This window comes from Sarcophilus harrisii, chromosome 4 (assembly GCF_902635505.1).
Source record: "Sarcophilus harrisii chromosome 4, mSarHar1.11, whole genome shotgun sequence".
NCBI classification, from domain to species: domain Eukaryota; kingdom Metazoa; phylum Chordata; class Mammalia; order Dasyuromorphia; family Dasyuridae; genus Sarcophilus; species Sarcophilus harrisii.
The window spans coordinates 53,592,097-53,610,970 of NC_045429.1; the positions used below are offsets into that span (position 1 = coordinate 53,592,097).

The 18,874-nt window shown below is 36.9% G+C and overlaps 1 protein-coding gene across 1 annotated transcript in view; it reads left to right on the forward strand.

Annotated features, from left to right (window-relative positions):
- Positions 1-18,874, forward strand: part of UCK2 (uridine-cytidine kinase 2) — an 82,459-nt gene that overhangs the window by 48,558 nt on the left and 15,027 nt on the right. Inside the window, exons 2-4 of the mRNA XM_003767379.4 lie at positions 9,703-9,862; positions 10,562-10,658; positions 17,398-17,540. Of these exons, the coding sequence (XP_003767427.1) occupies positions 9,703-9,862; positions 10,562-10,658; positions 17,398-17,540 (400 nt within the window). The remainder of the gene's footprint in view (positions 1-9,702; positions 9,863-10,561; positions 10,659-17,397; positions 17,541-18,874) is intronic.

An 18,874-nucleotide genomic window follows, 5' to 3' on the forward strand; every position in this document is an offset into this window, starting at 1 on the left:
TCCAAGAAACTGTGCAACTATGTCACTCAGCATAGTTGACTGTTGAATCTCCTTCCCATGAGATTTTTTTAACCAAATTATACCTTTTCCTTTGCTACATATTTGTTATAGCTAGATTATTCTGAACATCGTAAAAAATCAGATTGCATAAAATAACAAATAGATACTTCTTTACAATGTTTGCATACTAATAGCTGAAATCTAATCCTTTTATATGCCATTTCTACTTATTTATTTTTAGAGAAGCACATCAGATGATGATAGTTTCTTGGGTTTTAGAGAATGTTTTAATTTTTTAATATTCAAGGCATAATATAATTGGTCCAATTTATTCCCCCTTCAGAGGGTCAATTAATCATTTACTATGGAAACACAGAATTTTAGATTTAGAAGGCATCTCAGCAAGTTAGCCAGTGCAGCTGAAACTTGCAAGAATTCTAATCTAAAATATCCCCTAACATGTGGTTGTCCAATCATCACTTTTGGACAGCTCTAATTGTTTTGTTATTTTTTTTTCCTTATGGCAAGATCTAGGATAAAGACAAACAATATTTTATACATACTGTAAAATAGCCCACAGTGATACCCCTGAGTCATTTTCTTAATGATGGGTGAAATATCTTTAACTTTTCCAATGTTTTCAAGATTCTTCATCATAGTTGCTCTCCCCTGGATTCCTTTCATCTTTAATATTGTCCTTTTTATTTCCTTATTCCTGGAATACCTTTAAAAATTTTTTTTAATATCAGCAAAATCCTCTTCTCGTTTTCAACACTACCCTTCCCCATTGAAAAAGAAAGAAAAGAAAATTCCTGTTAGGAACATGGATAGTTGAACAAAGCAAATGTCCACATTGGCCTTGTCTTTTTTTTTTTTTTTTTTTTTTTTTATAACATCTTATTCTATATTCAGAATCCTCTTAGGAGGTAGGTTTGTGGGACCCCCTTGCCCAAATTAACTAATCAGAGACATCTTCAGATACAAAGAGAAAGCATTTATTCAGTCCTTGAAAGGAGAGGCCCAAACACACCTGGGCAGACATTAAACCTCTTAGCTCCCATCTCCCAATATGTGGCCCTAAGGAACTGGAAATAATGAATCTGGTTAAGTAGCAAAAGACCCAAATCTTTTCATTGGATGACCTAAAAAGGAAGTAACCATTATTGATCAGTATTTGGCCATGTTGTCTGCTTCTTGTGGGTCACATCACTTACCGTCACTTCCTGAAACTTGGACCTAAGGTCTGACCTTTCTTGCCCTTACAGATGCCTGGGAATCATTTGATAGGCCTGCTGGCCTGAGGTCTGACCCAATCCACCCCATTTCATAGACATTTCATAGACTCCCCATAGACTGGGGAGATATTTACCAGGTCTTGGTTGGTAATATATCTCATCAGGAGTCCTTTGAAATCTTGATTGTTATGCTGATAAGAGTTCCTCAGTCTTTCAAAGTTGTTATTATTGTGTAAACATTCTCCTAGTTCTGCTTACTTCAATTTTTTAACAGTTCATACAAATCTTCCCAGCTTTTTCTGAAATCATCTCCATCATTTTTACTCCATAATTATATTTCTTCATTTTTATATACCTTAACTTGAAGCTATTACTTAATGGACTACTCCTTCAGCTTCCATTTATTTGCCACCTCAGAAAGAGCTGCAAAAGTATTTTGAATGCCTTTAGTTTGTTTTTCTTGGGACAAATCCCTCCCTTAATATACTCTTTTTCTTATTCCTCCTTTCCTTTCTCTCCTGTTTTGTCTTTTTTTTTTTCATATTTTTTTCATAATTATAACTTTTTATCGACAGAACCCATGCCTGGGTAATTTTTTACAACTTGCACTCACTTATGTGAACTTCCCCTCCCTCCCTCCATCCCTTCCCCCATATGGCAAGCAGTCCTCTACATGTTAAATATGTCACAGTATTTCCTAGATACAATATATGTGTGCAGAACCGAACAGTTCTCTTGTTGCACAGAAAGAGTTGGATTCAGAAAGTAGAAATAATCCGGGAAGAAAAACAAAAATGCAAACAGTTTACATTCATTTCCCAGAGTTCTTTCTTTGGGTGTAGCTGCTCTGTCCATCCTTGATCAGTTGAAACTGAGTTAGATCTCTTTGTTGAAGGAATCCACTTCCATCAGAATACATCCTCATACAGTATCGTTGTTGAGGTATATAATGATCTCCTGGTTCTGCTCATTTCACTTAGCATCAGTTCATGTAAGTCTCTCCAAGCCTCTCTGTATTTATCTTGCTGGTCATTCCTTACAGAACAATAATATTCCATAACATTCATATACCACAATTTACCCAACCATTCTCCAGTTGATGGGCATCCATTCATTTTTCCAGTTTCTAGCCACTACAAACAGGACTGCCACAAACATTTTGACATATACATGTCCCTTTCCCTTCTTTAGTATCTCTTTGAGATATAAGCCCAGTAGTAGCACTGCTTCACCATAATTTTTAAATGATGGCAAATATATAGGGCCATAGGATAAGTATATGTAGCACATCAGAAAAATACAAAGCAAAAGTGCTTCAGGAGGTCCAAGAGGGCAGTAAGGATGAGAGTGATCCACAAAAACTTCATGGAGAAGATGGCATTGAACATTGAGAAGGTGGAAAGGAGGAGGAAAGACATTCCTTAAAGTCAGGAGACTTACACTGATGCCCTGTCCTATACTCTCTTACCTCTACAATGTCACAGAGGAGTCTTCTAATAAGAGATTTAACTTAGTTCATGGCTACTACCTCAAAATCAGAGACAATTTTAAACAAACCAATAGCAGTAGCCACAAATAAGTGGAGCAAAATGAAAGGGAAGAGAAAGAGTTAGGTGAAGCTAGTAAGATAGCATATTGGTAGATTTTAGAACACCCTGCTAATTAAGAAAAGGTGTTTGAACTTGGTCCCCTAGGCAACAGGAAATCACTGAAGTTTGTGAGCTAAGCTGGTACAGTGACCCTTAGTCAACAAATATAATAAGAACTGGGTGGAGATACAATATTGCCTTGGATAACAACTTGTATCTCACTGCATTGTACACATGGTGGATACTGGCTGCTTTATATTTCCAGCTACTAAAAGCCTTTACATAATGCATACATACACACACACACACACACACATGCATAGATACAACTGAAAATGAGCATATTTTTCAGTAACATTTTATGTTTTCGTGTATGCACAAATGTGTGCATACACATAACCACATGTGTTAAACACATATGTGACACATACTTGTACATGTGTGTATGTGCATACATGTATTATATTGATTTGGTTTTTTTTTCTTTCATTGGTACTTAGTTCTATAGAGTATAGATGGTATACTGACATCTGCAAAATGAAGCTTAGATATCACACACTAATTCTATCCTATTCTAGCTTCTATTTGTCTTACTGGATAATGTTTATGCCATTAAACTGAGCTCTGTTATTCTGTCTCTGAATTGGAAATGATTACTGAATTATGACATAAGAATGGAAAAGGAACTTAGTGATCATCTAATTTAATCCCCATATTTACAGATGAAGAAACTGAGGCCAGAGAAAATAGGTAGCTATATTCACAAAAATCACAAGAAAAGTAGAGATTAAACCCACCTCTGACTTCAGATCCTTCTGAAATTGGATCTGAAGGCTTATGTGAGAACACCTTAAGTGCTTTAGTTAGGATACCTTCGGGAATATATTCTGAAGAATCCCTCTTACATCCTGCCTCTCACCCCACCCCACCCTCGCCTAATCCCCCAGCATTGGATCCGTCTTTACAATAAAGAAAAAGTTAAACAACAACATAGAGTGATAGTTTAACAGTGTATGCATCATCATATAACTGTAATTCCCTGCCTTTCTATCAAGAGGAGTGGTTCATGTTTCATTATTTGTTCTGTAAGATTGTTAATTATAGTTACTTATGATTTTACAGAGTAAATAATTAGTTCACATAATGTCTTTATGGCACATAAAATTTTTTCCCCATTTTATAGGTGGTAAAGCCAAGGCATAGTCTTTTCTGTAATATGTTTGGTATAATTAGAATTCCAGATTTTAAAATTACAATACCAATAAACCCATAAATAAATTTCCAATACTTTAAAAATCCCTACTTTTTTTTAATTGTTGCATTTTTTGTTTGTTTTTGTTTTTGCTTTTGTCATGTCTGGATAAATCCCTTTCTTATCTCTCCCCACAGCATTGAATCTTTAAAATGAAGAAAAGGCTCAACAAAAATATCATACAGTGATTTATGTTTGGCAGGGTATATATCACTATGTAATTGCTTTTTCCTACCTTTCTATTAAGAGGAAGCACCCATGCTTCATTATCTGTTATCTAGAATCAAGATTGTTTACTATTATAGTTACTTGGGATTAGGCTTCCTGTTATCATTAGTTTAGTAATTGAGTATCATATGCTCCTGATTCTTATTTTACTAGAGTAAAAGTGTTATTATATTTTTTAGAATTCCTTAATTTGTCACTTCTTAGGTCATAATCTTTTATCATAATTTTTTCAGCTATGTTGAAGTGATGGATAAAAACAAAAAGGTCATTCTATAAATGTTTTGGTATTTAGGACCAAAAAAAGAAAAAAGAAAAGAAAAAAAGAAAAAAAGTTCTAAGGATGAGTACACACATGTCATCTTTTCTTCAGCTGATTTTCCTAGGAAGAGATCACCAAGATTAAAATCATTTGCTAACAAACTGTGCGTACCCTTTGATCTAGCAGTGTTTCTACTGGGCTTATATCCCAAAGAGATACTAAAGAAGGGAAAGGGACCTATATGTGCCAAAATGTTTATGGAAGCCCTGTTTGTAGTGGCTAGAAACTGGAAAATGAATGGATGCCCATCAATTGGAGAATGGTTGGGTAAATTGTGGTATATGAATGTTATGGAATATTATTGTTCTGTAAGAATTGACTAGCAGGATGAATACAGAGAGGCTTGGAGAGACTTACATGAACTGATGCTAAGTGAAATGAGCAGAACCAGGAGATCATTATATACCTCAACAATGATATTGTATGAGGATGTATTCTGATGGAAGTGGATTCCTTCGACAAAGAGAAGATCTAACTCAGTTTCAATTGATCAAGGACGGACAGAAGCAGCTACACCCAAAGAAAGAACACTGGGAAATGAATGTAAACTGTTTGCATTTTTGTTTTTTTTCCTGGGTTATTTTTTACCTTCTGAATCCAATTCTTCTTGTGCAACAAGAGAACTGTTTGGTTCTGCACACATATATTGTATGTAGGATATACGGTGACAGATTCAACATGTATAGGACTGCTTGCCATCTGGGGGAGGGGTTGAAGGGAGGAAGGGGGAAAGTCGGAACAAAAGTGAGTGCAAGGGATAATGTTGTAAAAAAAATTACCCAGGCATGGGTTCTGTCAATAAAAAGTTATAATAATAAAAAAATAAAAATTAAAAAAAATCATTTGCTAAACTATGGATCCATAGTCTTCACAAAGGGATTTTAGGCTAAACAAATAAATATCTGATTTAAAAAATTTCATAGACTTAGGTGACATGCAGGAGATAGATTTGTAGTAAGAAGTGGTTATTGTTTATTCATGTTTGAGTCTTTATGATTCCTTTTTGACATGCTCTTGGCAGAGACACTATACTGGTTTGCCATTTCCTTCTCCAGATTATTTTACAAGTGAGGAAATTTGAGGTAAATGTTAAGATTCTAAGACAGTGGAATTGATAGAGACAATAGTTATCTAATTTAGCATGGTTCAGTAAGATTGATCTGATCCTACAAGGAGATGTTATGGGCCAGAACTTGAAACAAGGTACTAAGTGGAATTGAGGAGACAATGTTTAAAATCTAGTTTAGAATTGATTTAATCCTGCAACAAATAAAGGTTTCCCAGTGATGTAATGATTTGTGTGTACTCAGTGTACAGCATATAAGCAAGAAGCAGGGCCAGACACATAAGCCCACTCTCAGAGGAGGAGACAGATTCATTCCATTTTCCACCTTTGTGCTGGCTGGAGGCAGAAGCTGGCAGAGGCAAAGGATTAGCAGCAGGAGCTCTTGGAACCAAGAAGAGAGATAGGTCTAACCAGGCCCAAGGAAGGACAAGACTTGGATGGAGACAAAAAAAGGATTTGGACTTTAACTCCTGGCTGCATTTGAGGTGATTATTATACTGAACAGAAAGGAAGGCTGCCTCGAGAAGCCCCCCAAGAAACTTGCTCCAGAGAACATTATATTTTAGAGAAGAACATTACAGGTAAACATGGGTAAGTGACTTATCCAGAGACACATAACTGGTAGGCCAGATTTGAACTTAGAAAGAAGAATCTTCCTGATTTTAGGCCTGGCTCTCTATCCAGTACACCTACCTTTGCAATCTTGGATAAGTTAATTACCCTCTTTTAGAGTCAATTTTTTCATGTATAAAATGAGAATGTTTGTGGCAGGTCTTTTTGTAGTGGCCAGAAACTGAGTGGATGCCCATCAGTTGGAGAATGGCTGAATAAATTGTGGTATATGAATATTATGGAATATTATTGTTCAGTAAGAAATGACCAGCAGGATGATTTCAGAAAGGCCTGGAGAGACTCACATGAACTGATGCTGAGTGAAATGAGCGGGACCAGGAGATCATTATACACTTCAACAACAATACTATATGATGATCAAGTCTGATGGATGTGGCCCTCTCTAGGAATGAGATGAACCAAATCAGTTCCAATAGAGCAGTAATGAACTGAACCAGCTCCATCCAGCGAAGGAACTCTGGGAGATGACAATGAACCATTACATAGAATTCCCAATCCCTCTATTTTTGTCTGCCTGCATTTTTGATTTCCTTCACAGGCTAATAGTATATTATTTCAAAGTCCGATTTTTTTGTACAGCAAAATAAGTGTTAGAACATGTATACTTATATTGTATTTAATTTATACTTTAACATTTAACATGTATTGATCAACCTACCATCTGGGGGAGGGAATGGGGCGAAGGAGGGGAAAAATTGGAGCATAAGGTTTGGCAATTGTCAATGCTGTAAAATTACCCATGCATATAACTTATAAATAAAAAGCTATTAAAAAAAGAGTCTACCATGTGTCAAGCTCTGTGCCAAGCATTGGGAGTACAAATAAAGACAAAAATCACTCCTTTCCTTCCAGGAGCTCATAATCAAATAGGAAAGTTAGCATGCAAACATCTACATAGAGTATGATTTGTAGATAATCAATGAGAGAAATTCAGTAGCATTGAGGGAATTATGACTTCTTGAAGCTGTCATTTTTACCTGAGATTCAAAGGAAGCCAGGAATGGAGAAAGGAGAAGACCATTCCAGGACTGGAGATTAAATGCATGAAATCAGGAAACAGTGTTTTGTGAGAGGAATGTCAAGGAGGCCAGTGTTTTCCTGTTCTAAATCTATAATCTCATGTTCTTGCATATTTTTATTGAAACGGGCCCACTCTGTGTTAATAAGTCAATTTTATTTGAACTTATAGTTCTCATAGTGAAGTTCTCAAAAGAAACCAAAATGATACTATAGAATGAGGTCTTTATGTAAAATCTCCTTTGATGTCCATGACAGACACCAGTTATGCTTTAAGACATAACATACACAGGTATCTGTAGAATAGAAAAGACATTGGACAGGAGATCTTATTTTAAGACCTGACTCTGGTTGTGACACTTTTTATCTGTAAGATGAAGGAGGTTAGATGAGATCACTGATTCCTGTTCTCTGTGAGCTGTGTACTTTTGGAAAGTTAAAGGTAGCATAGACTTAGTACAAGGTATCCATTCATTTATTCAGGATATCTCCAGAGTTTAGTGCAGAGTATTGGGTGGGGTAGTGATGTTATAAACTTAAAGCCTCATGAAGTCTTTGGGAGATACCTTGCTTTTTTTGTTTGTTGTTTGGAGGAATCTGATAATTATCTTTGTTGTTAAAATGGACTTACTCTTAGACACAGGACTGTGTGCTCTCTGGTTCTTTTAACTTTCAACAATAATATGGTCTTATATGAACATTGTAAAAGAATAATTAAGTGAATTAAATATATAGAGAGCTATCTAGTGCAAAAATATGCAGGTGAGTATCCATGTATTAATGGAAAGATGTAAGGAGAACACATCACTTAATTGATTTTGCAGGTTGCTCCTTTTTTTTTTTTTTTTTTTTTTTTTTAAATCTGCACTCAATTTTTTAATCATTGATTTGAGGGACAGATATCTAATGGCCGTCTATCTTTTCAGGTTCCCTAAAATCAACTATCTCCTTTATCTAATCAAAGAGCTAAATTTAGGGCCTGTTAGATTAAGTGGTTTGCCTGCAGGCACATTGGTTTGTTTGAAATCACTGATCTTCAGTGGACTAAGTCTTGCAACCATAGAGATCCTGTCTTTCTCCTGGCTTCTGGGGGCTAGTGAACGTGACTATGAGGTGATCGCCAAAAATCTTTAGACAACAGAAGTGAAAATGCCTTGTTTCATTCAAATAAATGGACCCAATCTCACCCCTACCTTTCCTATCTTTCTTCCTAACACTTGGATTTGACTCACTTGAAATTTCATTTCAAGTAATGTTTTGGTATTCTAGTCTTATTCTGATTCAACGATTGAATAAAACAGATTGTGTTCCAATTTAAATTATTGGTATTGTTTCTTATAGATAGTGGAAAAAAATCTGGGTTGGGGTTTTAAAAAAATGTTATTTGGATTGAATTCTATGAATTTATTTAGGATTTTGTGTTTTTGTGCTGTTGATTTGGGCTTTTTGTTTTACAAGCTACTCCAGTTCAGGTGCCTAATGAACAAAATAAAAATACAGAGAGGTTAACAGGTTGGTGTAGTGTGTAGGCAGAATACTGTTGAATCTTACCCACATGATAAGGTTTGGTTTAGGAACATAAAATATTTCAAAAGGAATAGAATCCTGAATAGAAGACAACCATGTGTTCTAGTCCTCAGGAGCACAGGACTTTTACCAGCACAAAAAATTTATCCAGCCACATCATTAAAGGCAGAATAAAAATGTTCCAGAGATGGGTCTCTAGAATATTCGAAGTACTACCTGATTACTTAGGATTGATAATTCAGTTAGTACATATTTAGGAATGCCCATTGCTTTCTTCTTTTTTTCTCTCCCTGCTGAGAAAGTAGAATGATATAGTCAGAGACTTGTGGACACTAAATCAAAAGATCTAAATTTTAAAAATCCTTATCTCAGAATTTAATAATAGCCTGGTCCCAGCAGGTCACATAACTCTAAATTCTAAAACTTTTCATTTCTTTACCTAGAAAACCAAGATCATATTTTTTTCTTAAGCAAGTCTTGATGGGAAAGAAAGTTTGCAAATCTTAGAGCACACACTGTATAAATGTCAATTTAAATTCTTTTTCTCTTCCTTTGTACAATTTCATTATCCTTATGCTTTTAGACAGAGGCTGATGGGTCAGAAAGATAAATGGAAGAAAAATTTAAAACAAGATTCTTTTTGTATTTTTTATATACCATCTTCATTACGGGTTATTAAGATCTACCACATGATAATGAAGGGAAATATAAGTACCTACTGGTCCTACCTTTTAGCACCCCTAAATTTCCCCTCTAATCTAGGGGCATGAAAGTCCCTAAACCTGTGATCTTTCTCCTCTTGAACTTAACGACTACTTTTTCTTCTCTCTTTGCAGTCCTCAGTGTGCTCCAAAATTGTGCAGCTGCTGGGGCAGAATGAGGTGGATTATCACCAGAAGCAGGTGGTAATCCTGAGTCAGGACAGCTTCTACCGGGTGCTGACCATGGAACAGAAGGCTAAAGCCCTCAAGGGCCAGTTCAACTTTGATCACCCAGGTAAGAAAGTGGCACAGACTGGGCTGAGGTGAGGTGGGAAGAGGAAGGAGAAAGAGGATGGAAAGGGAAATAGAGGAAATAGGAGGGAAGGAGAGAGGAGAAGAGAAAGGGAAAGGGAGAGAGAAAAGAAAGGGAAAAGAAAGAAGTTCTTTCCTCCCAGCCCCCACACACAAGGGAAGAAGGCAATGACTGGGAGCACTTGGGCTGCCTACATGCTCCCTGCTGCAGTCCCCGCCCTCCTGCAGCCTTTATCTGCACACAAATCCAGCCTTGGTAGAAAGGAATCCATTAGAGAAACAGCTCTTCATATCTCTACCAGATCTAAGATTTCACAAAATCCTCCCTTTTGTTGCTGGTCTTGTCACATTGGCCCCAGTGTTGCCTGAAAGCTGGAATTGTTAAAAAGTTCATCAAGATTAAGCAATATATCTCCAAAGACTAATTTTATATGTTCCACACTTATGGTCACCAGCTTCTACAAAGGAGGGGGAAGGAGAGGGGTGTAGGCAGATTCTTTTTAAAGGAAGCAATAGTGCCTGAAGTGAGGCTCCACTTGTCATTGTTGTGTTCTGGCTACCAAGTGCCTCATTACAGAGAGAAAAATCAGTATCCCCAAAGCTTCTGAGTGTCTTTGTCATTTAAAAATATTAGGGCTTTATGGAGTACATAGCCGAGCCAAAGGCATCTCTCTTTCCTTAGATGCCTTCGACAATGAGCTCATCTTCAAAACCCTCAAAGAAATTACAGAAGGAAAGACCGTTCAGATTCCTGTGTATGACTTCGTCTCCCATTCCCGGTAAGAGACTTCTTCCCTTGGTCAAGGGTAGGGATTTCTGTTCTTTCTCTCAGAGCACACAGTAGGTAGGCACAGAGCTTTCATATCTGAACTGTCTTACATAGATTGAATTTTAGGATTGAGAGATAAGGATTTGTGATTGGGGTGGTTTGTAATAGGACATTCATTAACAGCACCAGTGCTGTGATTATACCTGCAGGTGACTTCAGCAAACTCTCCCTAGAGCAGGGAGTGGGTCATATAAATGAACTTTCAAATGGCTGGGTGTTAACTGAGAAAAGGATCATAAAGACAACAAGTCCTTTTCTATCTTATTGATTTGGGGCAGTAAAATAGCAGGAGTCACTGAAAGGATTGGAATTTGACAAAAGCTGAATTAAAAAGAAACAGTCAATCCTGCTAATATTTACACTTTCTCCCTTCACCTGAGGGGCAAGATGGTACAGCGGATAGAGCACTGGGCTGGGAATCTACACTAGCCTACATACTAGCTTTGTAACCTTGGGAAAGTCTTGCCATATCAGTCTGCCTCAATTTTCTCATCTATAAAGTTCTAACTATACCAAGAAGGGTTGGTAGGAGAATCAAATAATGTGTGCAAAGTGCTTAGCATAGTGATTGGCACATAGCAAGCACTATATACATGTAACTTATTATTACTGTTGTTATTATTAGCTTCCCAGACTCAATCTATCTGTTTAGGGAAAGCAATATCAGATCATCAGAATAAGAAATAGGGAGTTCTTAATCAGATGAGAGATTTAATTCTTTGATTCTTAGCTACCTCAAAACACAGAGGCATCATACAGACTCTTACTTATAGGAAGGAGCCTTTTATTTTAGCACCTGCTAAAGAAATTAGCTTTCTGTTATCAGCAACCATTTTAACCATGCCTAGCAGTGGTGTTTCCATAGTTAAAGCTTAGCTCTTCTAATTTAAACATTTATAAAGTACTTATTGTGTGCTAGTCACTGAAGCTTCAAAGACAAAAAAGACTTCTTCTCCTCCCAAAAAGCTTTCATTCTGGGGGGGGGGGGGGGGAAGCATGTCCATATTCCAGATAAATATAAGGTAGTTAGGACTCAGAGCTTCAGAGAAGTCTTTTATAGATAGTGGTACTTGAGTTATTTCTTGAAAGATGAGAGCAATTCTGTGACCAGCAGTTGAGAAGAAATTGCATTTCAAACATAGAGGATGGCTGGTGCAAATATATGTTGATGAGTCGTGATAGGAGCACAGAAAGAATATCAGTTTGTTTGAACCATAGATTTGGGAAAGGAATATTTTATTTTGATAGTCTTTTAGAGAATGGATTGGAATGGAGAGAACCTTGAGACAAGGAGTCCAGTTAAGAGGCTTTTGATAATAGAGATGAAATAATACAGATGATAGAGACAAACTAAGAAAGTGACTGCAAATAGACATAACGGGTCAGAGTGGTATACAGAATACATACAATTGGGTAGAAATGACAGTAGTCTGAATATATGGATTATGTTCCAAGATGATAATCAGTCCCAGGAGAGTTGATGATGCCATCCATTAATTCAAGATTAATTAAATTTCTTAGTATCCTTTGCATTGCAATTCAATAAAAAAGTACTGATTTGGGAAGATGAAGATTTGGCTTTGAATTCCATTTCTTAAGTTCCTTAGTCTTCCTTGATCCCATTTACATATGTGTAAACTATAGCCTGGCTTTTGAAGTTCCTTTTTTGCTTCAAAGCGATGATTGTATGATTTGGATTTGAATTATTACCTGAATAATTCTAAACAAGTAAGTCCTTTACCGTCTCTGAGCCTCATCTTTTTTCTAATATGCAAAATGAGAGAATTAGACTAGATGATAACCCCTCCAGCTTCAAACCTGATTATTGTTCCCTACAGTTAACACCAAGTGATTTCTCAATTTAAATTTGAATAAATTTGTATCCTTTTGAATCCTTCCCATTGAACCACTGATTAATTTGGGCTAATCTCCAGTAATCAGATGTCAGCAATAAGGTGGGTAGTTTTACAGTGTAGAGTGTCAGAAAGTATATTGAGTTTGTATTTGATAATTCCATTCTCAATGCTATTTCCTAAAAACTGTGATCTTGCAGATATCACTTAATGTCTATGAACTCTATAGTTTTTTCATCTGTAAAATTTGAGAGTTAGGCTATCTGATCTCTAAGGCTAATATATAAGGCTAATATTCACTAATGTTATACACCACTCAGGTAAATATGTATTATCAAACTACAAGCAACTTCATAATTATATCAATTATATTGCAATTTGTGTTTTGATTATTGAAAGTACATTGTTTTTCCTGAATTGTACATGTCATATTGGGCAGCATGGTGGCACCATACTGCCAAGAGTGCTGGGCCTAGGATCAAGAAGACTAAGCTTCCTGAGTTCAAATCTTGCCTCAAACACTTCCTAGCTGGGTGACCCTAGGCAAGTCATTTCACTATGTTTACCATAGTTCCCTTATCTGTAAAATGAACTGGAGAAGGAAATGATATCTTTGCCAAGAAAAGCCCAAATGGGGTTACAGAGTCAGACACTATTGAATAAAAACAATATGTTGTATAGATGAACAACAATACCACATACACTAAGTTGTTGATTTCACCTAAGTCATTATCTCAGTTCTGTTGCCAGATGGACATGCTGCTTTTGCCAAACCAGACTTCTGGCACTTTTTATATACAACTAGTGTTGCCTCCTTGTTCTTTGCTTGATTTCTTCCCTATACTTGCAATTCCTTTCTTTTATTTTATTTTTTGCACTACTGTTGTAGTAAATGTGTAGGTATTGTATCCCCCTCATCAGATCAGGAGGCCAGGGACCATGTCCTCATTAGTTTTGTATCCTCTTCAGTACCTAGCACAGCATTTTATGCATGTTAGATGCTTTTAGGATCATACCATTTTAATTTGGAAAGAGATCCTGGAGTAAGGATGAGGGAGAAAGACACCTGTGACTTTCTAAGCTCTTCTCTTCCTCTTTATCAATATTATATCGAGCCTCAAAAAATAGTCTTGACTGCTACAATTATAAAAGATGAGAAGTAAGAACAACTCACCGGCCGAAGAAAATCTGCAGTCTCACCAAAAAGGTTGGTTCCGGGGCCAGGGGAGATCGGCGCAGACTGGGAGAGAATTGGTTCCAGGAGAGTCTCAAACCGAGGGTGAGCACAGATCTCAGCACAGGCCCCAGCCCCAACCCGCAATCACGACTTTTCCTTAGGGCAGTTGTGATCCTGCCACGGGGGAGGGCAGCCAGGTTGCCTTCAATCTGCACAGTGGGAGCTCGGCTTGGGGCCATAGAGCTTTTCCAGGGCCGTTGCATCAGGCAGAGCGCTGGGCAGAGTTTGTGGCTGTCTGGTTCTGCGGTCAGCTGCTAATACTCACAGTCCCACAAGAGGCTCCGGCCTGGGGCGGTGAACTTTCACCATAGTCTCTAACCGAGGCAATCATAATCCACTCCAGCCCTACTAAGCAGTTTGATAAGCTCGCCAGTGCTGAATCCACTTCCTGTTGGGAAGGAAAACTCTCACCAAACACTCCATACCTCGGGCGGAATGGTTTACATCTTTCCCTCTCTGCGAAAGGCTAGGTAACCCCTTGCCTAGGAGACCTACCCTAAAGAGCTTTAAAAACATGAATAAAAAGATGAAAGAACAATACAGCTTCTATGCAGAAAAGAGCAGGTCAACAAACCTGAAGGAGACCTCAAACAGCAAAATACATCAGACTGTCCTCCTTTACATAATGCTCTCATAGAAGAACCATTAAAAGTCTCAAAAGAAGTTAGAAGATAAATAGGAAAGGAAAAGAGAAGCCTTACAAGAAACAACAACTTCCTAAATACAATTGGAAAAAGTTAAAAAATTCCCAGGAAGTGCAGGAAACAAAATTGGTGAATTGGAAAAAATAAAAAAATCTCAGGAAAGTAAAATTGTGAATTGGAAAAAAATAAAATTCACTAGAAGGTAGGAATTTGTGAATTGGAAAAGAAAAGAACTTCAGAAAAGTAGGATCCTAATTGAAAAAACAAAGAACATGCAAGAAAGTAGGATCTGTGAATTGGAAAAGAAAATAATTCACTAAAAAAAAAAAATTAGTAAAATGGAAAAAATTCCACAGACCAAAACAATACATTCAAAAACTCAATTGGACATATACAGAAAAAGTAAAAAAGCTATTGAAGAAAATAATTCTTTAAAAATTAGAACTGAACAAATTGAAACTAATGATTCATTGAGACACAAGAATCAGTCAAGCAAAACAAAAAATGACAAACTGGAAAAACCACAATTTTCTACTTGCAAAAATGACAGACTTGGAAAATAGATCTAGGAAGATAATCTGAGATTATTGGACTTTCTAGAAACTATGTGAAAAAAGAGCCTAGATACTATTTTACAAAGAAATCATCAAAGAGAACTGCCAGATGTAATAGAATCAGAAGGTAAAATAGGCATTGAAAGAATTCATCGAACACCTTCTGAAAGAAACCCTAAAATAAAAACCCAAGGAATATTGTGGCAAAATTTCAGAACTATCAGATTAAGGAAAAAATTTTACAAGCAGCCAAAAAAAAAGAAAGAGATCCTAGAGAACAACTAATTTCTTCATTTTACCAATGAGTAAACAAACCTAAAAAGTTTGTGACTTGCCTATAGTCATAGCAAACTTGAACAAGCCCACGTCTCCTGATCCTAAATCCCTTTCTCTGTTTTGTCACACTGCCTCTCCTTTAATAAGTACTCATTGAATTACTAAATCAACTCTGATCAACTCTGTGGCTCTCTGGTTTTGTGACAAAATTAAGGATTGGACCTCTGAAACAACCCCCCTCCCAAGTCTTAACATTTGTTGCTATTATGAACCATAGGAATTGGTTTAGAAAAAATGTCTCCCTTCCTACAGTTCCTAGTTGTTCAGTCCTTTCAGTCATGTCTGGCTCTTCATAACCATATTTGGTTTTCTTGTCAGAAATACAGGAGTGGTTTGCATGTCCTTCTCCAGCTCAATTTACAGATGAAGAAACTGAGACAAACAGGGTTAAATGACTTGTGTAATCACATAACCAGTAAATGTCTGAGGCCACATTTGAACTCAGGAAGAGGGGTCTGTCTGACTCCAGGCCTGTCTTATAGCTTGCAGTCTGGCTTCCCAAGTTTGTCTGGTTATTCTTTTCTTTCCCTTCCTGCCTTTCATCCTTTAATTATGATAGTTCTGAATATAGAACATTCATAAGCATTTGTGAAATTAATTGTACTTACTTTTCAGTTAGAATTAAGTTCCCTTTCTCTTAAGGGTCAGTTAAAGGACTAATGAAGTATGTCCCTCTATTAAAGACAAATCTCACTGGGTTTGCCCTGTGATCTTTTTTCTTGCCCAGACATGACATGGGAATTGTGAGGAAATGTCTGGGGAAAACCTTTGAGGGTTTTTATTCTGGCAGGCAGGGTTCTAGTCCTGTCACTTGGGGTTTCCATTGTTGGCTAAGATTTGAATGGAAATAAATGATGATTTAAGTATTGAAAAAATGGAAATCAGAAGAATGAGAATAGAAGTGAGAGTGAGGGAATGATGGAGGATACTAATTCTGCTTGAGAAAGGCCCCACTTTGAAAATTTGAATGCTTTCTAACACGTGCTTGTTATCTCTCATCTTCTGTAGCCTCTCTTTGAGAGTGGAAAAGACAGATTATGTCCCTTGTCCAGGGTCCCATGATCAGATAAGTGATGAATCCGGGACCAGAACAAGTCTAGAGCGATCTTCTCAGAGGTGTTAGCATCTCTTCCTAAATTACTTTTTGCTTAAAACAAGTTTTGAGTTTCTATGTTTAAAGTTCAGAATCAAGCAGTGGCCAGTGTCAAACACCAACTCATTCCTTATCTTGCATGCATGTTCATCTCTGACCTTCTCTTAATAGCTGGTTCTTATTGTAAAGTGAAGGCTCCTTCCTTTCTTTTGCTTCCTGTATTATCCACAGTGCATAGTTGACTTTAGTCAACAAGTCAATATTTATTAAGTACTTTTTATTGTTGTTCATGTAACATCTGGTATATTATTGTTTAAGTTGTTTAAGTATCCAACTCTGTGACCCCATTTGGGGGTTTTCTTGGCAAAGATATTGGAGTGGTCTGCCATTTCCTTCTCCAGCTCATTTTTAGAGATATAATGTGACTTGCATAGGATCACACATTTAGCAAGTGTCTGAGGCCAGATTTGAAGTCAGGAAGATGATTCTTCTTGATTCCAAGTCCACTGCTCTATCTATAGGGTAACCCCAGTTGCCCTTATTTAAGTACCTTCTATCCTGTTATAGGAGGCTCTCATCCCCATTATGACTGTTGAGTCTTTGACTTTAGTGAAGGTTTCCTGAAGGTGCCTTGGCTAAACCCTTTCTTTAGTTCCTGCTGGGAAGAAGGTGAATAGAGGGTATTTAATCATGGAATCATCATTTTAAACCTAGAAGGGATATTAGATGCCATTGAGTACAATCCCCTTGTTTTACTGGTGGGGAAACTGAGTCCCAGAGAGATTACATGATTGGTCATATGGGCAGAATTTGAACCTTTGTACTCTAGGGCTCTTTCCAAAGCTTCCCTTAGGCTGCATGTCCTCTCTCCCTCCACCATCCCCTCCCCTCATCATCTACCTTCCTCCCACTTCTTGATGCTCTTTATTTTTTTATCTAACTTGACTTCACTTTCTGCCTTGTGCCTGGCAGGAAAGAGGAGACAGTGACTGTGTATCCTGCTGATGTGGTGCTCTTTGAAGGGATCCTTGCTTTCTATAGCCAGGAGGTCCGAGATCTTTTCCAGATGAAGCTCTTTGTGGACACAGATGCAGATACTCGACTCTCCCGTAGAGGTAGGTTTTGAAACCTCCCTTTGATCTTAGAGAGTTAGCAACAGAGACTTTGGATCCCACTTTTCTTGTCTGTGGAAATGCCTGGCTCGGATGTGTTCACTTGTAAAGCCTGTAAAGAGGCTTCTTTATTCCAGAATGTTCTTATGGGCCATTGATTCTGGTGACATGAGGTAGGATTAATCAGTTGTTCTGAACAGAATAATAAATCTCCTATGAGGTCACTATCTGGTAACCTAAGAGGTTGGCATTTGGGACTACAGGGAAGGGGTTGGGCTAAATACTCAGTTCCAAATAATGTCTTTGTGGGAAATTCAGAATAAGATCAGGACATTTGACTTCAAGGTATTTTGAGTCGAGAACAGTTTGTCCCATTGCCTAGAGAGTAGTTCTGCCAGTTTTCCCCTATTCCAATTTTTTTTTCAGATCTTTTAAAAAATGTTTTTTGTTGATATCTTTTGTTTTTGCATTACCTTCTTCTTCTGATAGATCCCTGCCTTCCCCCTAATCGGCAATTTTTTCTAATAAAAAAATAAATAAGAAACAGGTCGGGGAACAGCTAAGCAAGACTAACTGATGATCAGCTAAATCCAGTGGGATTCACAACTCTTCAAAGAAGGAAGGGAGGGAGAGAGGGACATACTGTCTTATATCTCTTCTTTGGCACAAAGCTTGTTCTTTATAATTATACCATGTTAAGTTTTAGGGGGTTTTTGGGTTTGTTATTCTTTCAGTTTACATTGTTGAATTGTATGTCTGTTTTCCTGGCTCTGTTTGTATCAGTTTCCATAAGTCTTTCTTTGCTTCTCTGTGTTCTTCCTGTTTGTCATTTTATATTACAATAATTTATTGCATTTATTATAATTAGTTAGCCTTTCAATAATCAGTGGTCATCAACTTTATTTCTATTTTTTTTTCCACAACAGAAATGTTGCTATAAATATTTTGATATAATTGATACCATTCTTTATATCTTAATGGGATACTGGTAACAAGGGCATTTTTTAGTCACTTTTTTATCTCATGGGCTTTTTAAAATGTTTTCCCATTTACATGTAAAAACAATTTATAATATTCATTTTTAAAACTTTGAGTTTCAGATTTTCTCTCTTTCTCCTTCCCTCCCCATTGAGAATGCAAGCAGTTCAATATAAATTATATGAGTGTTGTCATGTAAAATAACTGTGTGCACTTTTAACTACATCACCACTACATGAGGCATTTTCTGATTCCCCACAATTCTATCCACTAGTGCCCTACTCTTGAAAAATGGTTTTATTTTAAATTATACATATACTTTTATTTTGATATAATTTAAGGACAGTGTGTATCTGCTT